The sequence below is a fragment of the Engystomops pustulosus genome, chromosome 7 (assembly GCF_040894005.1).
Source record: "Engystomops pustulosus chromosome 7, aEngPut4.maternal, whole genome shotgun sequence".
NCBI classification, from domain to species: domain Eukaryota; kingdom Metazoa; phylum Chordata; class Amphibia; order Anura; family Leptodactylidae; genus Engystomops; species Engystomops pustulosus.
Genome location: NC_092417.1, coordinates 16920637 through 16946924, shown reverse-complemented (window position 1 = coordinate 16946924; position 26288 = coordinate 16920637). Strand labels below are relative to the sequence as shown.

The window sequence follows — 26288 nt, the reverse complement described above, 5'->3', positions numbered from 1 at the left end:
AGAGAACGAGTAGGCTACAAGTTGCAACATTGTAGCTTTTCTATTAATTAAACAACACTTTGTATAGCCGTCAGGTTAACGGCACCACACTGACACCTGGTGGTGTTAAAGGGGTTATGCCACGAAACAATTGATTACAAAAAGCTGTCAAAGAGGTTAAAATATTTCAAAAATCTATTTGTAATGGTTACCTGGAAGTAAAGATTCCTTTCTATGTGTTATTATGATGTGTGTTCAGCCTCTATTCTGCTCCACACAGAAGCAGATGTGGGAGGGGCCTGGCCAGGCACATGCACAGCACTGACAGCTGCAGTTATTGCACAACTCAGCGCTACAGAGCGCTCAGCCTTCAGTCTCCTTCCACCTGCTGTGCTCAAATAGTCCCTGCATTTACTGATCCAATAGAAGTCCAATTGAAATGTGTCATACGCCCCATGTTAAAAGTGCACCAAAAAAAGTTGGTGCAGTCTGTCAAAGCAGTGCAGGGGGCACCAGATTCATGAAGAACGTGCGCCAGAAATCCTGAATCTGGCGCCCCCTGCACACTACACAGGACACTGCACATAGTACACATGTACTATGTATTCTCACAACATCCTGGTCGGTCAGGCTGACATGCATGGCGGAAGTCTAGGTGGTTGCAGGGGAGGCAAACCCCACGTGTATCGTCACTCCAAAGTGCCACTTACCCCTGAGGAAGTCACTTTGAAGTGAGGATACGCATGGAGTTTGCTGTCCCTGCATTTTTCTAGACCTCCGACATATTTACACGTTACTATCCGCCTGACCGACCATGATGCTGTGAGAATACATTGTTTTGCTCTTCTTGTATGCATTGATTGTACAAAATTAGGTGCAATAGTTGTTTTTATAACTTTTACTAATAAACTTTTGTATTTTTGTATGTTGATTGAATCTCTTTCTGTGTATTTTGTAAGGAATTGCAACCAAATCACTAGATAGATAGATAGATAGATAGATAGATAGATAGATAGATAGGAGATAGATAGATAGATAGATAGATAGATAGGAGATAGATAGATAGATAGATAGATAGGAGATAGATAGATAGATATTAGATAGATAGATAGATAGATAGATAGATAGATAGATAGGAGATAGATAGATAGATAGATAGATAGATAGATAGATAGATAGGAGATAGATAGATAGATAGATAGATAGATATGAGATAGATAGGAGATAGATAGATAGATAGATAGATAGATAGATAGATAGGAGATAGATAGATATGAGATAGATAGATAGATAGAGAGATAGATATGAGATAGATAGATAGATAGATAGATAGGAGATAGATAGATAGATAGATAGATAGATAGATAGATAGGAGATAGATAGATAGATAGATAGATAGATAGATAGATATGAGATAGATAGGAGATAGATAGATAGATAGATAGATATGAGATAGATAGATAGATAGGTAGATAGATAGATATGAGATAGATAGATAGAGAGATAGATATGAGATAGATAGATAGATAGGAGATAGATAGATAGATAGATAGATAGATAGATAGATATGAGATAGATAGATAGATAGATAGATAGATAGATAGATAGGAGATAGATAGATAGGAGATAGATAGGAGATAGATAGATGGATATGTGATAGATAGATAGATAGATAGATAGATAGGAGATAGATAGATAGATAGATAGATAGGAGATAGATAGATAGATAGATAGATAGATAGATAGATAGGAGAGAGATAGATAGATAGGAGATAGATAGATGGGTATGTGATAGATAGATATGTGATAGATAGATAGATAGATAGATAGATAGATAGATAGATAGATAGATAGATAGGAGATAGATGGATATGTGATAGATAGATAGATAGATAGATAGGAGATAGATAGATAGATAGATAGATATGTGATAGATAGATGATAGATAGATAGATAGATAGATAGATAGATAGATATGAGATAGATAGATAGGAGATAGATAGATAGATAGATATGTGATAGATAGATAGATAGATATGAGATAGATAGATATGAGATAGATAGATAGGAGATAGATAGATATGAGATAGATAGATAGGAGATAGATAGATAGAGAGATAGATAGATAGGAGATAGATAGGAGATAGATAGAGAGATAGATAGATAGATAGATAGATAGATAGATATGAGATAGATAGATAGATAGATAGATAGATAGATAGATAGATAGATATGAGATAGATAGATAGGAGATAGATAGATAGGAGATAGATAGAGAGATAGATAGATGACAGCTTCTCACATGTTGCTGATGTTTAGCGACTTCCCTGCTAGTCAGGCACAGGGGCCTCTTTGCAGGAGAGCAGTGTAACATGGAGGGACAGTGCATGGTGGAGAGTGCAGGAGGAGGACTGCAGGACAGCAGGGTAACATGGAGGGACAGTGCATGGAGGAGAGTACAGGAGGAGGACTGCATCAGGAGAGGTCAGAGCTCAGCCTGTTACTTGTGTTATCTCTGCAGCCTCCTGTGTGACCTGACTAATGGTGGAGGGAGGAGAGGGCTGCTACATTGCTATGATCCATGTTAGGGGAGGACTCCTCTGAGCAGACATGTCTGGCTGCAGTTACCTTGCATCTGCTGCTGTAGGCACCTGTGTGACCTGACTAATGGTGGAGGGAGGAAAGGGCTGATACATTGCTATGATCCATGTTAGGGGAGGACTCCTCTGAGCAGACATGTCTGGCTGCAGTTACCTTGTATCTGCTGCTGTAGGCTCCTGTGTAGCTGGTGAGCAGTGGCCATCACAGCACAATCTCTGCCCCTCCTCCTCTCTCACCTCCTATTGGCTGCAGTGTGTCAGGTGACCTCTCAGTGTGCAGAGGAGCTGTGAGCCCGTGGAGTGATCTGTAGTGGAGAACAGCTGACTGACTCCCTGTGCGCAGACTCGGCCAGATCAGCTGTAACTCAGGACGGGACACAGCTACCACCGGGGGGCGCCAGCAACCAGAACAAAAGGAGTTATCTCAGTAAGCCTGCAGATTTTGTAATAAGTGTAAATGGTGAAACTACTGCATTGGACCCAATTACAGCAATGTGCAATGGTGACACAACCCCTTTAAGAACCTTATACTAAGATCCTAGGATCAGCCTTCCTCATCTCACTACGGGTCACACAACAAAGTTTCCACGATGGCCTGCATAATTTTAATAAGTTACAATTTGTCCAAATTGATCTGTCTTTTCCCCTTTTAAAGAAAGTACCAATAAAAGTGAAATTTTAATGACAAAATGAGTCTCAGTGAGGCCTAAGGCCTTTTTTGTGAATAGTATGCTACAGCAGACACCAGCTGATGGCCGTGCTGTCTTAGTTTCTGACATCATGTTTATACCATAATAGTTTGACATTTCACACCACCTACCACCGACCCCTGACCCCTGACATCTATGGGGTAGGAAGTGATCCAGGGGGAGGATGACATTTTATTATTAAGTAAATGATACCATCCTATGTTTTGGAACTATTGTCTATTAAGTACATTATGGCTGATAATTGGGGATTGTTTTTGTGGGATGATGCAAAGTTAAATTTTGGACCCACTTTGGGTTCATACAACTTTCAGAGTTTTTTTAAAATTAATTTTTTTTTTAATTTTATTACCATATTTGTGCTGGTTTTTTTTTTCATTTAACTTATGAATCTGCTTGTGTTTTTTTTGGTGGCAAAAACTTTGGTTTTGTCATCATTCAGATAAATGAGATTATTGCAGAAATCTATGCCCAAAAAAATCATCACATATGAATCCTCCCTAGATGTCCCTTTATGTAACTATGACCCTATAACTGTCCTGCCAGGCTGTGCCCTGCTGTGATAATCCTACAAACCTGTTTTTCAGGAATTCTTTCCCAGTAGGAATTTCAGTCTTCTAGATGAGGATTAGACGGGTCCAGTGTATTCTCCAGGCTGTATCCTGCCCCCTACATATCTGTGATGTAATATGTTTTATGTAAGGATGAATGTATATAGGATGTATAAGGACACTGGGATTACATAATGGGGCTCATTTACTAAGGGTCTGAATCGCGCACTTTCGGTGGGTTTCCTGAATATTTGTGGCGAATTGCCCGGGATTTTGGTGCACACGATCGGATTCCGGCGCATCGGCGCCGGCTTTCACGCGACAGAAATCGGGGCGTGGCCGTCGGAAAACCAGACAGATTCGGAAAAACAGAGGAATTTAAAAAACGATTTGTGTCACATGATCAGCACTTACATGCACCGGGACGAAGAAGGTGAACTCCGGGCGACACCTGCTGGATATCGGGAGCACGACCTTAGTGAATCCTGGCAGACCTGAATCCTCGTCGGACAACGCGCCGTGGGATCGCGACTGGACCAGGTAAGTAAATGGGCCCCAATGTGTCTGGATCATAGGAAAAATGGAAAATATTCATCTTAAAAAACTTGGTGCCACTTAATGGCCAAGAACAGCGTAGATTTCAGCTACAACCTCCACCAGTGATGGTAAATATGTTGGGTTGATGTTTCTATAACCTTTGTCATAGCTCGATGACTACTCCATAGTTTTTGGTTTATGCATTTTTGTTGAGATTTTTTTTAGAAAGAACGAAAAACACAATAAAAAAAACTCCATAAGTTTAACATTACAGAATAAGGGACCAAAATTCCCCCAACCCTCTCCGTGCCAGATTTCGGAGGTCTAATAGAATCCAACAGGAGGCAGGACGCAGGACGCAGGACTCGGAAGAGCCTCTGGTGTGAAGCGGATGAGAGGACCTGGGATTAGTGATGAGCAGAACCATTAAAAATGTAGTTTCGTCCGAAACTGAATTTTTAAAATCCTGTTTGTGACCCCCCAAGGAGTTGGATTGTGTTACCTGTCACCTGCAGCATCGAGGTTACACAACATTTCGGAGAGAAGCCGATGCCCAAAGGTTTTGTAATGTGTTGTGTAACAGATTAGCCTCTTGTCTGATTGGTTCATCTTAGGCACCGCCCACTAATCCCGGCTAATATAATGGAAGGACAGAGAAGTCTATGGCACCTTCACTCAACATCGCAACCCCAGAGGTGAGTGTAGGGAGCAGAGATGTCATTTATTTGGTCTGAATTTATCAAGTACAATTTTTTTTTTCTTATTTCCTGCATTTGTGAAATCTTCGAGGGTTTTTGCTCTTTTTGTGCCTGTTGTGAGTCTATTTTTTGCCCCTCGTTTGTCTTTGTAATTTTGTCTCTTACATATAGATTTTTGGTTACCTAGTGTACATAGAGTGGACTTTCATTTATAGAATAGAATTATTATTGTACAATATGGGGGGGGGGGGGGTGGAGCCTTCTGACAGGCCTGACGGGTGCCGCAGGGCGGGGTTTGGTTCATACGATGTTGCAGTGTGCGCCATTTATTGATACATCCCCCTTATATACAGTATATAGTGAGTTGAGAAATCTGTATTTATAGACTTTAGATTGTGTGGTACACGTCTAATGGGTTTTATTTTTGAGGAACAATTAATTATAAGAAAGATTTATACACACAGTGAATTTTTACATTTGGGTTTTCCATTTTATACCTTGTTTTGGTAATTGTACATGATATAACTGTTATATTCCTTTTAGCTCATGTACTTGGTTATTAATACTTGAAGGTTTTATCCTAGGAACAATGAGCTTCTTCCGGTTGATGACCTTTGGATGTTTCCTGCTTGTGGCAGCGATATCACAGGTAAGTACATTTATCTTGGGATGTTTTTGGACCTATGATCTGTGTTCTCATTGGTTCTGTCTTAGTTATACTTCAGTTTATATCACAAGGTAACAGTTTTACATCATTATGTTTAGGACTGTCGCCATTAAGGCTCCTGCCCATTAACGATGCAAAAATCGGACGCTAATGTTTTCTTTACGACCGATTTGCACCAGACCAGGCCTCTGTTTTTCACAGATTCCTCCAGAACTATAACTTACTAGTGATCCGGGAAAAAAGGTTCTGACTACGACCTGCTCTACTCTTTAATGGATCGCTCACACAACTGCGGGAACTAATTCCATTAAAAAGTGGAAACCATGTGCTCCCGACCCGAGCCTCAACAAGTCAGTCCATTCCAGTGATCGGAGGATTGGGTCGGGAGATTTCTTCAGCGCACAAGCGATTTCCACCGACTGCACTTGTGCAAAGAGACCTTTGTGCAGCTGTGAGACGTCCATTAAAAAGAACGATGGTCTTTTGGTCGAGGCCCAGTCTCAAGTACAGCTCCATTCTCTGTGCTGTGGCTGAGCCCGGTTACTGCAGATAATCTTGATCTCCACATCAACTTAACAAATAGTTTCCAAAAATTTAAATCAATTTACATGTTTAACATTTTGCTTAAAATTTTGATCGATTTTGTTTTTGAATTAACAGGTAAACGGGACTGCGGAAAAACCAGGTATGGGAAATATTTTTGAAATAAAGATGTGAAATATGAATTCAAATATTCAATAAAAAGTATAGAAATAACTGCATAAAAAAAGCTATTCAAAAATTGTTTATATTGGTTCAAAGTAGGGACAGCAGGGAAATTACACGCACATTATTATTATTATTATTATTATCATTATTATTATTATTTTTTAATTTGTTTTTATTGGTAGTAAGAGTACATTATTATTATTATTATTATTATTATTATTATTATTATTATTATTATACTTTATCCCCTTACCATACCAGGACGTACCAATACATCCTGATGCATCAGTGATGTATGAAGAGGGCTCATAGGCTGCATAATGCTGCAAACACCCACTAACACCCGCAATCGGTGCTGGCTGCGCTCGTGGGTGTTAACCATTTAAATGTCCTGGCAACGCTAGCGGATGCATTTAAATGCATGGAGCATGGGGGAGCCTTAATATTGTTAGGTTCTCAGGCCTAGCACAATCTATAACCATGTGTCAGTGGCACACTGCTATAGATCAGTAGTCAAATCCCCATTTACTGCCATACTGTAGCATTCCAGGATATGTTAGGATCATTTAGACCCCCCAAGGGTTCAAATACATTAGAGAGTCTAAAAATCCAGTAAAAAAAATAAAAGCTTAAATCACCCCCCCTCTCCTTAGAACTGATATAAATAACTGAAATCATATTGTCACGACCCAAAATACCCAATCTATCAAAATATAAAAATGGTAATTCCCAGTGGTGAACCCCAGAGTGGAAAATAGCGCCAAAATGTCCGAAAATGCCCTTTTTGAAACGCATAAAAATGTTTACAAAAAGTAATCAAATGTTGTGATTCTAAAATTAAATAAGACGCAGGAAACTTTTCTGGGTGGGGGAGAAGTTGCCAATTTGTGCACAAATCCACCAATGCACTACTTCTTTTTTAACCTTCGTTTTTATTTGGTTTTGTTTAACATGGCATTTTAAAGTAAAAAGAAAAACATTTTTTAAAAGTTTTACTTTTTATATGGCAAAAGGGTGTGGATTCACTAGAAAAGGGGTGTGGCTTAAGACAAGCAAAAAATTTTGATATTAATATATCATGTGAAAGATTAAATGCAATTTTACAGAATATTTTAAGGCAACTTATATGAAGTGTAACTTTAGACTAGAAAGGCTTATACAGTGAAAGCTTACCGTATTTTTCGGACTATAAGGCGCACAAAAAATGCTTTGATTTTCCCAGAAATCAAAGGTGCGCCTTATAGTCCGGTGCACCTTATATATGAACCGTACTTACAGACAACAGCTGCCTTGAACTGTGCTCAGGTCTGCCACCTGCTGGTCATTCATATAATCCGGTGCGCCTTATATATGAATCTAGACGTTTTAGCAGGCATTTATTGATGGTGCGCCTTATAATCCGGTGCGCCTTATAACCCGAAAAGTATGGTAGTATTCACCATTGTTGTTATATTTCTCGTTTACAGCGCGTGATTGCTCAGAGATCTGGACAAGGAATAAGAATTCTTCCAGTGGTATCTACACCATTTTACCAAACGGAGCTAAAAGGACATTCAAGGTAACACAATCTAAAAATCAAATAAAACAAAATTTTAAAAAGAAGGATCTTAATTTTTTTACATTAAACATCTTCCCTTTTCAGGTTTTCTGTGAAATATCAGAGAAAGGAGGATGGACATTAATACAAAAACACAACGGAGACGATGGATTATCCTTTGACAAGACGTGGAAATACTATGAGAAAGGATTCGGAAGTCTTAAAGGTACTCAGACCCTCTGCCCCGTGACTGTGATTGGCTCTCCCTAAAGGGAACCTATCATCAGGAATGTCACTTTTATCTGGTGACAGGTTTCTATAGTCTCTGCTATGCTGATTTTAAAAATGCCTTTGTCAGCATTCTGGATCATTTCAGTACTTTATATAAGTTTACTTCACAATACAAGGCTCCCTTCCAGCAGTGTGCTATGAGTCCTGGGCTGTGTCTCAGTCTCCTCTCCTACACCCTCATCCAACTCCCTGACCTCTCCCAACTTCCTGTCATGTGCATTGAGCAGGCAGGGGCGGAAGGGGGATGATGGTGAGGAGGAGAGGAAAATACATGAGGAGACACAAGCTGCAGCCACCTCCTCCAAGGGGACTCACCACACACTGCTAGCAGGGAGCCAGGTAATGTGAAACAAACTATTACAAAGTACTGAAATGATTCAGAATCCCGACAAAGGTATTTTTAAAATCAGCATAACACAAGCTAAAAATCACACTCCTGGTGACAGGTTCCCTTTAACCCCTATTATAGCTGTGATAAATCTCTGATAACGTATATATATATTATGTGTCTCTATAGGTGAACACTGGCTTGGGCTGAGATACATGTATTTGCTGACACAGCAGAAACGTCGGCCCGCCAAACTACACATCAGTATTGGGGACTTTGCCGGTTTCGAGGCCTATGCGGAGTACAACCCTTTCAGTATTGGGGATGCAAGTAAATTTTATAGACTCTCAGCTGGGACTTACTCTGGGACAGCAGGTAGGTGGCTGTGATCAGTTCTCTAATTGGAGGTACATTGTGAAGATGTAAATGTACAGAATCCCTAAACTTACCATAATTTACCTCCACAATGTAGGCGACGCCTTTGCCGGAAATATAGAAATCCCGGGAAGTAACCAGCACGGTAGTAACTTCAGTGCTCCAGATAAGCCCAATGACGGCTGCCACCCGCAGTGTATATTTGGGGATATCGCATACATCAGCTGTAGCGGACGTTACCGGGCCGCCTGGTGGTTCAACGCCTGCGGATCCGCAAATCTCAACGGTGAATGGAGGAGGCCGCCCCAGAATCAGCGCAGAGCCTTATCTGTATCCTGGCCAACGTGGAGACCTCACGAGTCACTGAAATTCAGCGCCATGTATCTAATCCATGAATAGCTGGACATTATTAGGGGTAGTATATACAGTATATATGTGTGTAGCAGATTTTGTCATTTTCATTAAAATATTCAAAAAGTCTATTCAGATCACATGTTCATTCACGTCACTTCTAGGCCAATGAAAATCGCAATATCTGAGGCCTCTTTCACACTTGCGTTGCGGATCATGTCATGTTTTTGCCTGCGTTTTGGTCAGTTTTTGCGTTTTCACATGCCTGTTGCTTGTGTTTTTACTGTATATTCGGTGCGTTTTTCCTGCGTTTGTTTCAAATCACATGATTCTTTATTTGGGGCCAACATGCCCCTCCCTGCCATTTTTTCACCTAGCGACCCATCCGTTAAAAAAAACACTATGGGGGTCATTTACTAAGGGCCTGAATCGCTCTTTTTCGTCGGGTGTCCCAAATATTACCGATTTGCGCCATTTTTCCCTGAGTTGCCCCAGGATTTTAGCGCACGCGAACGGATTGTGGTGCATCGGCGCCGGCATGCATGTGACGGAAATCGGCCATCAGAAAACCCGACGGATTCGGAAAAACCATGGTATTTTTAAAAAAAATGTGTCGCTTGACACCCCGTTAGGTGCACCCAGGATAGGTTGGTAAACCTCGGCGGACCTCAACGCAGCAGCGACACCTGGTGGACATCAGGCGCACTACCTTAGTGAATTGCCGGAAGACCCGAATCCTCGTCGGAGAACCCACCGCTGGATCGCGTCAGGACTGGGTAAGTAAATCTGCCCCATTGTATTTGGATTGCCCGCGAGTGCTACACGTTTTTGATGCGTCTCCATTGACTCGAATGGGGAGTGTAAAACGCATGGACGTGCATGAAAAAAACGCAAATAAGAACAAACCCATTGAAAACAAGGGACAGATTTATGCACGTCAAAAGCACACGCAGAACTCACGCCTGGAAAACGCAAGTGTGAACAGGGCCTAACTGAATTCTGGCAGCAAAAGAAACATCTCACCCCGCAACAACGCAGAGCTCGATAAAATTAGTTTTCCGCTATACCACTGCGATGATGAATTTGTTGAAGTTTAAGACTCTCTAGTTCTACTTTTGACTATACTGTGCACCACAATGTGATGCAACCCCTACCCCCCTTACTTTTTTGCTGACTTTTTTTCCACCTGATCACGCCCCCAGGACAGGTCGGAAAACGGGGACAAAAAAATGGTTGAAAATCCTTGATAAATACGTCTAGCCAAAGTGGCTTCATGAATTCTCCCCTGTGTCTATAAAAATTTGGGTGAGTATGCTAATAGTTTCTGTTGGTGTAGATAATAATAATTCTTTATTTATAGAGCGCACACAGATTACGCAGCACTGCACAGAACTTGTCATATCAGTCCCTGCCCCCAATAGGGCTCACAATCTAATCAACCTACCAGTATGTTTTGGAGTGTGGGAGGAAACCGGAGGACCCCCACGCAAACACGGAGAGAACATACAAACTCTTTGCAGATGTTGACCTGGGTGGGATTCGAACCCAGGACCCCAGCACTGCAAGGCAGATGTGCTACCCACTCAGCCGCCATGTAGATTGGAGATTTATTTTGTTTTTGCTTATTTTAAATATCATTTTTTCATTACTAAGGTTTTATATGACGTGTATGAACTATTTTTAATGTAAAATGTCACCCAATATTTTGTAAACACTTCTAGGGGCATTATCAGTCACTAATAGAGATGTTTTGGGGCTGTTGAAACATAGCATCTATGTCATGCGGGGTAGCTCCTAATTTAAAACAGACCATTGTGACATCTGTTGAAGCTCTCTAGATGATGGTAATTTACTTGGGCCCCAGGCTGCAAGGATCAACTGTGAGAATTATCAAATGTTCCTTCAGTGAAGATTTATTGTTAATCCTTGTAACCCAAAATCCAACCATCACAAGGAGAGTCGGTGGAATAAATATTGCACAACCTTACATCCCCTATTTTCAAATAAATTTTAGAGGTTCTATTGACCCGGAATTGTCACTAGATGTTGGTTAAAAACCCATTCAAATCATACTGGAAAAAATAATCAAAGCAGAGATGTCTATGAATTCTGTGTAATAATGAGGAATGACACATGAAGAAAGAGAGGTGCAAAAAGTCATGACACCAGCTGACATTGATCAGTAATTAGAAAGCAATCTTGTCACTTAGTGAAGTATAAGATCAAGTGTAAGACTGATGGCTTATAAAATGGTCTCATTACCAAGGTGCCACTCACGATGGGCAAAAGACACTAGTGGCCGGGGGCACAAGGAGTTATTCTCCAGAATGTAGACAACTTGCGACTTAGAACATTCCAACAACTGAGGCCGGCGGCACATGTGGCATTTGAACGAGTTTTTAGGCCGCTTTTAAGCAGTGACCTTTCTTGTCCGTTTTCCAATTGTCCTCATTAAGATAATTGGAAAAACTGACAAATGTGGATGCAGACAGCTCAAAAACAGCCCAAAACGGGTTCAAAATGCCACATGTGCCACCGCCCTAAATAAAAACAGTGTCGCCCCCATCCTCTTTTCATCCTGTCCTGGACTCGTACAAACATACTTCCCAATTCTATGGAAGATCCAGAATAAGGGGAGACCTCCCGGAATCCCAGAAGATTTTGCAGAACATACAGATTGTATACTGTGAGTGGGGGAGGGGAGCTTATATACTGTGAGTGGGGGAGGGGGCGGCTTGTATCTCCAGGCCCCATCCATCCCCAGTCCCCATACATCCCCGGTTATACGGTGCGTTCACATGTGGTGTTTTGGGGATGCGTTACATGTTTCCATCCATTTGGAGCCTGGAGGCGGCCGGGGCCCAGAATACTGGAGTGGCTGGCGGTTGCGGCCTAGGCACGCTGTGGTCACGGTGCTTGGTATGGGGACCGGTGGGTTGTCTCCGGCAGGTGGTGTATGCAAAAAATATGGAGGGAGAGGCTGATGTGCTGGTTCTCATTGGGGCAACCCCTTTAATGTCCGTAGTATGAGTCCCTGGGTAGTGGATGGGGCGCCCATGTTGTTACAGCCGTATTCGGGGAACAGATGGAGGACACGTTGTGCAAAACAACTCATGGTTCTTTATTGGAACAACTGCAGGAAACGTGCCAAACAATCTGGTTACAGATTTCGGACTGCTGGAGATTCCGGATTACTGGAGTGTCATGGAGAGTGATCCTGAGGAGTAGATTCACCAGCCTGGTAGCAGATGCAGACTGGGATGTAGCTGTGTCCAGGTATGGAAGCTGCAGCTTTTTCCTGGGTGTTTGGTGTGTGGCACTAGAGGTGCTTCACACTATCTCTCTGGTCACTGACAATCTGTGCTCTATATTGAGAGCTGAGGCCTAGGAGCTCCTCATGTCGTGAGAGCTGTGCCTAAGATGTGTCTCTGGTAGGAGGCCTAGGTTCCAAAAGTTTGTGCTGTAAGAGGTTTCTGGAACTCAAGAGATCTCTCTAGTAAGAGAGATGGCTGGAAAGAGGTGTGCTCCTATCTCAGGAGCTGGAACCTAAGGGGACTTGCCCCTTTCTGTCCAGGGGTTTTATTAAACCCTGGTCAGGTATTGTCTCACTCTCCAATCACACTCCAGTGCTGGCTGTATACTGGGGGCAGGCTGGCTGGCTGTATACTGGGGGAAGGCTGGCTTTATGCTGGGGGCAGGCTGACTGGCTGTATACTGGGGGCAGGCTGGCTGGCTGTATACTGGGGGCAGGCTGGCTGGCTGTATATTGGGGGAAGGCTGGCTGGCTGTATACTGGGGGTAGGCTGGCTGGCTGTATACTGGGGGCAGGCTGGCTGTATACTGGGGGAATTCTGGCTGGCTATATACTCAGGGCACGGGGGGGCTGGCCATATACTGGGGGCATGCTGGCTGTATACTGGGGGCAGGCTGGCTGGCTGTATACTGAGGGAAGGCTGGCTCTATACTGGGGGCAGGCTGGCTTTATACTGGGGCCAGGCTGACTGTATACCGGGGGCAGGCTGGCTGGCTATATACTGGAGGAAGGCTGACTGGCTGTATACTGGGGGCAGGCTGGCTGGCTGTATACTGGTGGAAGGCTGGCTGTGTACTGGTGGAAGGCTGGCTGTATACTGGGGCAGGCTGGCTGGCTGTATACTGTGGCAGGGGCAGGCTGTATACTGGGGGCTGGTTGGCTGTATACCAGGGGCAGGCTGGCTGGCTATATAATGGGAGCTAGCTGGCTGTATACTGGGGCTGGCTGTATACGGGGGGCTGGCTGGCTGTATACTGGGGCTGGCTGTATACTGGGGCATGCTGGCTATATACTGGGGGAAGGCTGGCTTTATGCTGGGGCAGGCTGACTGGCTGTATACTGGGGGAAGGCTGGCTGTATACTGGGGGAAGGCTGGCTGTATACTGGGGGCAGGCTGGCTGGCTGTATACTGGGGGCTGGCTGGCTGGCTGTATACTGGGGACAGGCTGGCTGGCTGCATACTGGGGCTGGATGGCTGTATACTGGGGGCAGAGGCTGGCTGTCTGTATACTGGGGGCTGGCTGTCTGTATACTGGGGGCTGACTGGCTTTATACTGGAGCTGGCTGTATACTGGGGCTTGCTCTATACTAGGGGCTGGCTGGCTATATACCAGGGGCATGCTGGCTGTATACTGGGGGCAGGCTGGCTGTATACTTGGGGAATTCTGACTGGCTATATACTGGGGGAATTCTGGCTGGCTATATACTGGGGGCAGGGGCGACTGGCCGTATACTGGGGGCATGCTGGCTGTATACTGTTGGCAGGCTGCTGGCTGTATACTGGTGGAAGGCTGGCTGTATACTGGGACAGGCTGATTGGCAGTATACTGGGGGCTGGCTGGCTGTATACTGGGGACAGGCTGGCTGTGTACTGGGGGCTGGCTGGCTGTATACTGGGGACAGGCTGGCTGGCTGCATACTGGGGCAGGGGCTGGCTGTATACTGGGGCAGAGGCGGGCTGGCTGCATACCGGGGACTGGTTGGCTGTATAACAGGGGCAGGCTGGCTGTATACTGGGGGCTGGGTGGCTGTATACTGGGAGCAGGCTGGCTGTATACTGGGGGCTGGCTGGCTGTATACTGGGGGCTGGCTGGCTGTATACCAGGGGCATGCTGGCTGTATACTGGGGGCAGGCTGGCTGTGCACTGGGGGAATTCTGGCTGGCTATATACTGGGAGCAGGGGGACTGGCCATATACTGGTGGCATGCTGGCGATATACTGGGGGCAGGCTGGCTGGTTGTATACTGGGAGGCAGTGGCTGGCTGTATACTGGGGGCAGGCTGACTGGCTGTATACTGGGCGCAGGCTGGCTGGCTGTATACTGAAGGAAGGCTGGCTGTATACTGGGGCCAGGCTGACTGTATACTGGGGGCAGGCTGTATGGCTGTATACTGGGGGCAGGCTGACTGGCTGTATACTGGGGGCAGGCTGGCTGGCTGTATACTGGGGGCAGGCTTGCTGTATACTGGGGCAGGGGCTGGCTGTATACTTGGGGCAGAGGCCGGCTGGCCGTATACTGGTTGCTGGTTGGCTGTATACTGGGGGCAGGCTGGCTGGCTGTATACTGGGGGCAGGCTGGCTGGCTGTATACTGGGGGAAGGCTATCTGGCTGTATACTGGGGGCAGGGGCTGTATAGCTACATGCTGGGGAGAGGCTGTGACCAATGCATCTCCCACCCTTGGCTTATACTGTAGTATATACGGTAAATAACAGAACACATAGGGCCACATTTATCACTTTTGTGCGCCTAAGTGTAGTAGTTGCGCCTAAATTCTGGCGCACTGTTTTGCCAGAATTATCACAAGCTACAACCATCTGTGATAAGTACATTTTCTGCCTCTTATTAATCACTTTACTTTAAAACAGTTTAGGCGCAATGTTAGATTCGGGCACTTACATGTGATCCTGCTACAAGCTCCTCTCTGCTTCTCCCACAGCCCAGAATGGAGATAACACTCACAGCAGCACCCAGGTGTGTGACACCCTGCACCCAGTGACCTCCTCAGCAGGGGCTTCTCCTAGAGGGGATCCCCCAGTGCTGGTCTCCTGCTGCACCCCTGTAATTCTGCACAATACCCCCCTCAGATACTGTGCAGAATTACATGGGGGACACTTGTTTGCAGTATCTGCAAGCTTCTGCAAACTTGTGCAAACTTCTCTTGCTCTTGCTGTGAGCTCAGCGTTTTGCAGAATGTTTTGTAAATAGAAGGTGATGAACTGTAAATAGAGTCTGCAGCTCCTGTCTGCAGTATATGTAATGTCTGTATTATCTGTACTAGTGTCTGCAGTGTATGTAGTGTGTGTATTATCTGTACTAGTGTCTGCAGTGTATGTAGTGTGTGTATTATCTGTACTAGTGTCTGCAGTGTATCTAATGTATCTATTATATGTACTAGTGTCTGCAGTGTATGTAGTGTCTGTATTATCTGCACTAGTGTCTGCAGTGTATGTAGTGTCTGTATTATCTGTACTAGTGTCTGCAGTGTATGTAGTGTGTGTATTATCTGTACTAGTGTCTGCAGTGTATCTAATGTATCTATTATATGTTCTAGTGTCTGCAGTGTATCTAATGTATCTATTATATGTTCTAGTGTCTGCAGTGTATCTAATGTATCTATTATATGTTCTAGTGTCTGCAGTGTATCTATTATATGTACTAGTGTCTGCAGTGTATATAATGTCTGTATTATATGTTCTAGTACAGCGGTGGCGAACCTATGGCACGCGTGCCAGAGAGGGCACGCAGAGCCCTCTCTGCAGGCACGCGTACCTTCTCCCTGGTCTCATCAAAGTCGGAGCTCCGGCAGCCTGAAGCTGATCGGCTCTGCTCTCACTAGTGATGCCTTAGTGAGACAAGAGCAGCCGATCAGTGTCAGTGCCCGCCCCTCCTCCTCTTCAGCCCGGGAAACAGTGGGAAGAGAATGGAGTGAGGCAGCTGACAGCAGCAGAGCTAACAGCAGCAGAGCAGTGATACGAGGTCAGGAGCTGCTGGGGCTGCTCAAACACATGTGCACACTTATAGAGGTCCTGGCAGGTGACACTAAACCAACTATACATACTTGTGGTTTAGTGTCCCAAATCCCCCTGTATGACAGCTGTCTGTGGCCACATTGCCTGTATCTGAAGTGCTCATCACCTGCACAAATCGGCCAGTGAAGCCAGGACAACCCCACAGTAAGCACCCTATGCACAATGTAACTGGGTGCTATGCTGCATCACTGGCCGGGTCGTGCAGGTGATGAGCGCTGTGGACAGAGGCAAGTGTATACGTGGCCATGGACAGCTGTCATATAGGTGATCCCAAATCCACCTGTGCCTCCACCCCACAACAACCACTTTGCCCTACAAACCACCTCCCGAAATGCCACTTTTTTGCCATTTTGCAACATGTAATAAAATGTTATGAAAAGTGGTCAAATGGTTGTACAGTCCTCAAAATGGTAGCACTGAAAGCGCATCTCATATCACAAAAAATTACACCACACACAGCTCCGTACACCAAAGTATGAAAAAGCGCCCAAAAAATTTGCACCAGAAGATGGCAAAATGACTTTTTTTTTTTCAGTACAACTGATCATTTCTCATTTTTATTTTACTTTTATTTATTTTCATTATTTTATTTTTGTATTTTATAAGGTCTATTACTTGGGTGGGGGGGTAGTGGAACGTTAGGGGGATGAGGTGGATTTGGAGGCCTCCTCTTGTCTGCAAAGACATTCACTGCTATATTGTAGAAGGTCCCGGTGGTGTCCTGCGGAAACGTTTGTAGGTTTTGTATTTTCCAGACGATCCCGCTGGTGGGAAGGATCAATGGCTTCCTGTGTGATGGGGCTGAAGGTGACACGTCCCTCAGGCCAAGACTTATGGAGACCCCGGTGCTGGTATCTCCTGCCCGGACGGTTGGACAAGGCCTGACGCTTCTTCTACTCCATAGTTTGAGGAGCGCAGCAGCAAAAGAAGAGTCTGAGGAACCTGCAGGAGACACGAGACTGGTGAGGCCTCTACGTGATCTCATAGGGTAGAAGTAAAGAGGATTTTACAATGACATGTACTTACCTAGAGGCCTCCTCTTGCCGGGGGCTGTCTGCAGGGATTAATGCCAAGGAAATTCACTGCTTGTTGAAGGTCCCGGTGGTGTTCTGGAGAGACGTTTGTAGGTTTTGTATATTCCAGACGATCCCGCTGGTGGGAAGGCTCAATGGTTTCCTGTGTGATGGGACTGAAGGTGACACGTCCCTCAGGCCGAGACTTATGGAGACCCTGGTGCTGGTATCTCCTGCCCGGACGGTGGGACAAGGCCTGACGCTTCTTCTACTCCATAGTTTGAGGAGCGCAGCAGCAAAAGAAGAGTCTGAGGAACCTACAGGAGACACGAGACTGGTGAGGCCTCTACGTGATCTCATAGGGTAGAAGTAAAGAGGATTTTACAATGTCATGTACTTACCTAGAGGGTCTTCTCTCACCTCGGCTGCTTCTGCTGCAGAAAGATAAAAATTATACATATTAATGTCACTGATAAAAATTATAGGGTGATCCTCGAGCCGAGAACATCTCAAGAAGAGACTTGAAATACAAGATGGAGCTGTATATATATATATATATATATGTTATAAATTTTTTCATAGGGATGTGGATCCCTCCTTTAAAAGAGCGCCCCCTAGTGACCACTACGGGCAGGCAGAAGGTAAATTGTCGCTCACCTCTCGCGGCTGCTCCCCCGGCTCAGACACTTAGGTCTCCACCATCTGCGTCTTGGCCTACAAGAAAAAATAAGTAGATAAATCTTCATGTGGAGGGTTAGGGGTTAATATGGGTTATGTGTAGGGGCAGAGGTCAATGCATGAGAGTATGTGACCCCCAATTATTAGTCCTATTTATTCCTCATACTTACTGTAGAGACTCCTCGCTCGGCCAGGCCTCAATCACCTCCAGTCCTGAAGGTCTACAAAAGAAAACACTGAGATCAATATAAGAAGTAAAAATCTCTGGTGATGACTGAATATATCCATAATGTCTGTGTGGAATCTGCTGATTGTATTCCCACTCTACATTTACCTTCTAGGACTCTCTATGATGTTGTTTCCATCCAGTAATATTTCCTCCTCCACATCTTCTATCTCCTCCTCCTGATCTTCCAGATTTTTCACCTCCTCCTCCACGTCCTCCTCATCCTTCACATCCTCCTCCTCCTCCACTGCCAGATCTTTCCCCTCCACCTCCTCCTCAGCTCTCCGATGTTCTACCTCCACCTCCGCCTCCTCCTTCACTTCCAGGTCTTTCCATTCGTCCTCCTCCTCCAGCACTCTCAGCTCCTCCCATTCCTCCTCCTCCTCTTCTTCAGCTCCATCTCCCTCCTCGCTGTATGAGACAGAATAGGAATGAAATCTCTATGATAAATCAGTCTTATATTCTGGGGGCAGATAATATGGAGACTGGGGGGAAGGGATTGGAGGACACTTGTTCTAGATTATTCTAGAACTTCATGGGATAAAGGAAATGTTCTATACTCACGTGTTATCAAACAGGTCAAAGAATCGTAACATTCTTACTGTTGTTATCCTAAAAGAGAAACACAGCGCTGGTAACTGGAACTGCCCTACACGATCCTCCCATATACCCCTTATGTCCCCCCATATACCCCTCATGTCCCCGATATACCCCTTATGTCCTCTATATACCCCTCATGTCCCCCATATACCCCTTATGTCCTCTATATACCCCTCATGTCCCCCATATACCCCTTATGTCCTCTATATACCCCTCATGTCCCCCATATACCCCTTATGTCCTCTATATACCCCTCATGTCCCCCATATACCCCTTATGTCCTCTATATACCCCTCATGTCCCCCATATATCCCTTATACTCCCCATATTCTATGTATCTCTGATGCCCCCCATGTACTTACCCCTCTTCGTTACCCCCTGCTTATAAGGTTATAGCAGTATATAGAATAATAGTATGGTATAATTACCGTATTGGGCCGCCTAATGCCCTGATCGTCCACCACCAGCGCCTGTTAGGAGAATATGATGGGACACGTGATATATACAGGTCAGGATACAATGTGATGTCATTATACATGAGCACAGAGGCAGCCAATCACATCACTTATGTATAAGACCCCCGGCTCCTCCATGTCCTCGGCCTCCCCATTTCTCTACACAATGAGAAGATTGATCAAAGCTACAGGAAGGTGAAGGGGGAGGCCGCCATTAGTCTAAAGCCGATTGGACAATATACAATGTGATCTGATTGGTTGCTACGGGCAACAGCTTCATTTCTTTATTTGTTCCATTCTAGGTAAATCAGTAAAATAAATGGGGGGTGTATCGGGGCCTGGGGGCAGTTTTCTTGTGTACAAGCCCTGAAATAATCACAATTATTAGTGAACCCCCAGTAGTTACGATTATTTCCCCCTCTCATTTACTCAAGATTATTTACCCCCCTTGATGGTATGATAAATCCCCCCCAATGACTTGTCTCATCATATGCTGTGACCTGTGCCCTGATAACTTACCTCATCTCTGCAGACTCCCATCCTTCATCCTCAGTGTTATCATCCTCTTCCTCCTCCATCACCTCCTCAATCTCTTCCTCGATGTTCTCCTCCCTCACCTCCTCCCTCACCTCCACCTCTTCCTCGTCCTCCATCCTATAAGTACATAAGACAGTGAGTGTCCAGGACCTTCTCTATGGTTGCTACAGGTGGAGACATGATGGACATCAGACATTAGTGGCCAAGAGAAGGAAAGTCTCACTTACTAAACCTTTATAACCAGATCTCATCCCCGGGACCTGAAGACCTGGAGATCCCTCTTCATTACTTCTCTCACTCCCCCTCCTGCACCGGTACTAGATCCCAATCTATAGCCATCTCTATGGACCTGCACAGAACCCGAGACCCTCAGTATAACCCCCCATGTAAGTGCCCCCAAGATCTATCCTGTTATACAAGGCCCTGTCCCATCCAGACCAGGAGCCTCATCTATAGCTTATCCTATAACTGCATCATCTGTCTCCAACTGTCTCACAGGTTATGGGAACTTCTGGGTAATCTATAGGATTATGGGAACTTCTGTGTAATCTATAGGATTATGGGAGCTTCTGGGTAATCTATAGGATTATGGGAACTCCTGGGAAATCTATAGAGTTATGGGAACTTCTGGGTAATCTATAGGATTATGGGAACTTCTGGGAAATCTATAGGATTATGGGACCTTCTGGGACATCTATAGGATTATGGGAACTTCTGGGTAATCTATAGAGTTATGGGAACTTCTGGGAATCCTATAGACATTGGCATCACCTATGAGACTGTAGGATATAACATGTAACCATGGGGTCTCCCGGAAAACCATATAATATACAGGGTTAATAGAAAATAAATTACAGTAATGAGCTGATAAACCTAACAATGGTAACCATGGAGACCCATAATACAATATAGAATAGGGGGACATTCTGTTTCCCATTATCCCTTCCATTCTCCATATATATCAGTAACATATAGGAACCTATAGCAGAATAATTCCCAATATACAGCTGATAGTCACCACTAGGGGGCACTCTGTACATATGGATTTATACAGGTACGATCATACTACATGGCAGCTGTATACACTGAGCTCCCCCTGGTGGTGACTATAGGAAAACCCTTAATGTAAAGAGACAGATTGTTACTTACCACAAACTCAATCTCACTCACTAGCACCAAATCTGTAACAGAGGAGAAGTAAAGAAATGGCCATTACTGATAAGTAGGAGACAAGATAGAAGAGAATGAAGGCCACAACAGGAGCTCAGGACACCGGGGACTTACCTCAATCTCCTACAACAAACCCTCAGAGGCTTCTAAGTTCTGCAGCTTCTTATATACCCGCGTGATGTCATAACGCGGGGGGAGGAGCCAGGAGATCAACATTCCGTCACATTCTATATTCAATAAACTTTATTTATATTACATGTGTTAGTAACAAGTTATATAGATAATAATCACAGGAGGGAGGATTCTGGGGATTTATATAAACAGCGAGAGCTATCAGTGCGCTGCCGCTTGTTGTATCCGGCTTTAGAGGGAGAAATTGGGGGACGCTTTTTTAAAAAATTTGTTAACCAAAAAAAGTGGGGTCCTCCTATTTTTCCATCTATAGCCGGACACAACAATCAGCAGCGAGCGGATAGCACTTGGCTGTCACACGCCGCGGTTATTGGCCCCTGGCGCCTAATCCTGCAACTACCTGCCCCCCGGTGCCCCACCATCACCTCAGATAGTCGGGTATAGGCAATACCCAGCTCTTCCCCTGCGACGCTGGGGGCCGGGGTAATTATTTGGTAATTCTCTTCTGGCTAGCACTAAGCCCCGCCTCAGTAATGGTCGCCGCCTATAAGATAGAGAACATTACTGCGGTAATAAAGTGGTGAAAAATCATTTTTTTTAAAATAAAATCTCCCCCAATTTCTGTGTGACCATTGTATTTTATTTATTAAGTAATAATCAGGGACAATCATGGCCAAGATAAAGAACAGTTTTCTCGTATGAAACGCATTGGACATGATTGTCGCTATGGCGGGCATACCGCTGTGTGAATGTACCCTAACTCCACATTAAGGCACTTTAGTTAGGATACATAATCATAGCCGTAACATTATCCCCATCAACCATTATTAACTAAACACAGCTATAAGAAATTATGACACAAGATTCCTATTGGGCAGAAAAGGTCACAGCTATTTATTGCTGATAAACTCAATTATTACTATTTTAATATTCTCATAATCAACCACAATCTCGCTATGGGTAGGCAAAGTGGGCATTTGCCCAGTGCCCCCTGAAACTCTTCTTTCAAATGAATGTAGAATTGAGTTTCTAGGTGCCAGGGATCCAGAGATATTCAGGTTTAAATTGAGAATATCTGGTGCTATTTTTATATATAGAAATCACTCCCGACGGCAGTATAACAGTTAATATCTCTGTCTTCCCGACACTTAGAAGTCTCAGAGTCCAATTTAGACTCATATAAAAGATTAGACTCTCTTCTTTCATAGGAAAAAAGAAGTGAGGTTCTATGTGTCACAGAGCCAGAGATACAGCCCCCTGAAGTGTATCCCCCCCTCCAGGATTCTTAGCCATCAGGCTGCAGGGAGAGTTTGCTGCACACAGGAGCTGCTGCACCCAGTGGGGGAATTCTGCCATGAGGCGAGTTGAGCATCTCGCCTCAGGCGTCGCACTTCCTGCTTGACGAGGGGGCAGCACCGTGCTCCCACTCCCCGACAGCCGGCACCGAGTTCCCTGCCGGCACCGTGTGCCTGACCCCCACTGCCGCTGGACAGGACCACGTTGCAGCCCTCTGTCCAGGACCATGCTCCCCGCTGGCACTGTGCGCCCGCCCCCGCTGCTCCCTGCTGCTTCCGGCACTCCAGTGCTCTGTCTAGCTCCATGCTTCCGGCCGCTGGCCGACACTCCCACCCCTGCATACCTCCGCTCCTGCCCCCCACACTCCGCCGCTCCCCCTGCTGCTCTCGCTCTCGCTCCCGCGGTCCCGGCTCCACTCCACCCAACCTAGGCTCCCGGCTCCACTCCACCCAACCTAGGCTCCCGGCTCCGACTCCGCTCGCGCGGTCCCAGCTACACTCCCCCCAATGAAAGCGACCGCTCTCCCCCCCCCAAACCCTCGCTCCTGGCCTGAAACCGCCACTGCTGGACAAGGCAGCAAACGAAAGGTAATGGTATTTTATATTTGCATATATATATATATATATATATATGTATGCGTGTGTGTGTGTGTGTATATATGTATGTGTGTGTATATATGTGTGTATATATGTATATGTGTGTGTGTATATGTGTATATGCTTGTGTGTGTATATGTTTGTGTGTGTATATATATATGTATATGTGTGTGTGTGTATATGTGTATGTGTACATGTGTATATTTGTGTTTGTATGTGTATATGCTTGTGTGTGTATGTGTATATGCTTGTGTGTGTATATGTGTATATGCGTGTGTGTGTATATATGCATTTGCGTGTGTGTGTGTATATACGAATATGTGTGTGTGTGTGTGTATATATATATATATAATGTATATGTGTGTATATTTGCTATATGTATGTGCAGTGTGTGTATATGGTGTATCTACTGTTTGTATATGTGTATATATGCTGTATGTATATGCTGTATTTGTAATATTTATCAGGACTTCTATTTTGTACTACATGGCGGTACGCTGTATGCATTTTATACTAAATGGGGGGGGGCACTGTATGCATTTTATACTACATAACGGTATGCTATATCTATCTTATTCTACATGGCGGCAGGCTGTATGCATTTTATTCTACATGGTGGTACCCTGTATGCATTTTATTCTACATGGGGGTACGCTGTATGCATTTTATTCTACATGGGGGTACGCTGTATGCATTTTATTCTACATGGCGGCATGCTGTATGCATTTTATACTACATGGCGGTACTCTGTATGCATTTTATACTACATGGCGGTACGCTGTTTGCATTTTATGCTACATGGTGGTACGCTGTATGCATTTTATACTACATGGTGGTACGCTGTATGCATTTTATACTACTTGGTGGTACGCTGTATCTATCTTATCCTACATGACGGCAGGCTGTATGCATTTTATTCTACATGGTGGTACGCTGTATGCATTTTATACTACATGGTGGTACACTGTATGCATTTTATACTGCATGGCGGTACGATATGCTTTATCTATCTTATACTATATGGCGGCACGCTGTATGCATTTTGCATTACTTTATTTTTACACCAAACCAATATGATGGATCTGGTCCTGACATTCCCCGATATATTACATATATTGGGGGGGGGGGGGTTTGCGGGGGGCGTCTCTCTATGGCTCGCCTCAGGCAGCAGACAGGCTTGGTACACCCCTGGCTGCACCTCACAGATAATGGAAATAAATAACACTTTATATGTTACTACATTCTGATAAGGGATAATATCAACTAATATCCAGAACTATCTAAGAACATACTTTCTCTCTTATTGCCTTTTATTTCGTGAGTTTTTTTTCAAAAATTGACTGATACGATGTATATTCGATCCTCTCCGCCTAATGTCGCTACATATTAACACTGTGATGTGAAGGTAAATATTTTCTGTTTGGAGCACATTCTTTGCCATGAAAGTCCAATTTTAAGTATTTTTTTATAAAATGTTTCAGTTATAATCAAAATTGCATGAAGGCGCCTCTGTCTATAAACTCTTTAATGCAATTTTGAAAACGCGGAAAGTGTCTGCTTTCAGAAAATATGTGCTTTGTTGCTGTTTACATTAATTCTTTTTACTGTAATTTCGTTTTTATTTGTAAATGTCAAAATTGTAAAAATTGCTCTGGTCAATAACGCGACAAAATATCCAGAAATGCCGGGCGGTGAAAGGGTTAATACCCCTGGGCTGAATTCCCGGATGAAGATGCTTATTATCTGTCTCCTGTCTAGTTATCTATCTCCTTTAATCTGCCCATTTATATACAGGCGGTCCCCTACTTAAGGACACCCGACTTACAGACAACCCATAGTTACAGACAGACCCCTCTGACCTCAGGTGAAGCTCTCTGAATGCTTTACTATAATCCTAGATTGCAATAATCAGCTGTAAGGTGTCTGTAATGAAGCTTTATTGATAATCCTTGGTCCCATTACAGCAAAAAATTGTCACTGGAGCCAAAATTTTTTTGGTCTGGATCTACAATTATAAAATATACAGTTTCAACTGACATACAAATTCAACTTAAGAACAAACCTCCGGACCCTATCTTGTACGTAACCCGGGGACTGCTTGTATATCGCTTTTTCTCTATCTCTTTATTAGTCAATCTTCTATTTCTCTCCTCCTGTATTTATCTCTCTTATCCATCTCCTGTATTTATCATCTACTTTATATTCTGCATCTAGAAATCTCTATCATCTTTCCTATTTAACTTCTATCATAATAATTATAATTAATTAGTCCTTTATTTATATAGTGCACACAGATTACGCAGCGCTCCCCCAAGCTTCCCAAATCAGTCCCTGTCCCCAATGTATGTTTTTGGAGAGTGGGAGGAAACCGGAGGACCCGGAGGAGACTCACGCAAACATGGAGAGAACATCCAAACTCTTTGCAGCCATTGACCAGCGCTGCAGGGCTGTAGTGCTAACCACTGAGCCCCCGTGTTGCCCATCAATCTCCCTATCATCTATCTCCTATAAAATTCTCCCATATTACAGTTTGTGTTACTAAAGGAGCCTCTTACTGACTGTGACTGTGAGGCCCCACTTTTAGTTTTGCCCAGGGCCCCACTTTGTCTAGAACTGGACCTGACAACAAGCAATGGTGTAGTCTCCGTTAATGATTGGTTACGGTGGTGGTTCTTCTAACAAACTCGGGGTCATGAGCTTATTTTTAGTTTATCCTGCATCCACATGTCAATGTAACCTTTTTATATGGATGCACAGGGGCATGGCAAGGCCTGTTCTCCCCTGAAGACCTCAGTCCCTGCGCTGCGCTCCTCCCTGCTCCTGCATCCTGCACATAACATAGAGCTGCTGCAACCAGACACAGGAGGCTCCGCCCCCACTGCACTGCCCGGGCCTGAAACATGGAGGAAGATGAGGTGGGTGCTGGAAGGTTGGTTTGTACATTGTGAGTGGGGGAGGGGAGCTTGCATATTGTGGGGGGGGGGGGGGGGGGGCTTGTACGAGGGCGGTTCAATAAGTCCCCGTGTTTGGTGACAGAGGGCGTTCCTGAGGGAAGTTGGTGTTATCATCGTGTGCTGCCATCTATCAAACGAAGGCAAAACAAATTGCAGATTGATTGGTTAGTTTGGATTTGGCAGCCATTTGAGTAAGAAGTGTTTCGTGATTTTCGATAAGATGGAAAAAGAGCAGGA

General features: G+C 44.5%; 2 protein-coding genes across 5 annotated transcripts; one reads left to right on the top strand and one right to left on the bottom strand.

Moving 5' to 3' along the window:
* Nucleotides 1-3333: 3333 nt before the first annotated feature.
* Nucleotides 3334-9475, top strand: LOC140068671 (fibrinogen-like protein 1). 2 transcript variants are annotated; one of them, XM_072114052.1, is made up of 7 exons: nucleotides 3334-5069; nucleotides 5657-5721; nucleotides 6400-6424; nucleotides 7914-8005; nucleotides 8090-8210; nucleotides 8793-8978; nucleotides 9076-9475. In XM_072114052.1, the coding sequence occupies exons 2-7, from the start codon at nucleotides 5662-5664 to the stop codon at nucleotides 9375-9377; spliced, it is 786 nt and encodes a 261-aa protein (XP_071970153.1). In that variant the 5' UTR covers nucleotides 3334-5069; nucleotides 5657-5661; the 3' UTR covers nucleotides 9378-9475. The 2 variants fall into 2 exon arrangements, with proteins under 2 accessions (XP_071970153.1, XP_071970154.1); XM_072114053.1 differs by lacking the exon at nucleotides 3334-5069 and having other exon boundaries at nucleotides 5561-5721.
* A 7520-nt stretch (nucleotides 9476-16995) lies between these two features.
* On the bottom strand, nucleotides 16996-21169 carry LOC140068670 (uncharacterized). 3 transcript variants are annotated; one of them, XR_011848519.1, is made up of 10 exons: nucleotides 21053-21158; nucleotides 19886-20020; nucleotides 19340-19381; nucleotides 18876-18923; nucleotides 18420-18722; nucleotides 18256-18306; nucleotides 18065-18121; nucleotides 17809-17841; nucleotides 17421-17724; nucleotides 16996-17336 (listed from the first exon to the last, which is right to left on the bottom strand). XR_011848519.1 is itself a non-coding variant. In XM_072114051.1 (9 exons), exons 2-9 carry the CDS (start codon nucleotides 20017-20019, stop codon nucleotides 17288-17290), a joined length of 717 nt encoding a protein of 238 aa, XP_071970152.1. In that variant the 5' UTR covers nucleotide 20020; nucleotides 21053-21169; the 3' UTR covers nucleotides 16996-17287. The 3 variants fall into 3 exon arrangements, 1 of the variants encoding a protein (XP_071970152.1); XR_011848520.1 differs by lacking the exon at nucleotides 21053-21158 and having other exon boundaries at nucleotides 19886-21022; XM_072114051.1 differs by lacking the exon at nucleotides 17421-17724 and having other exon boundaries at nucleotides 21053-21169.
* Between the last annotated feature and the right edge of the window lie 5119 nt (nucleotides 21170-26288).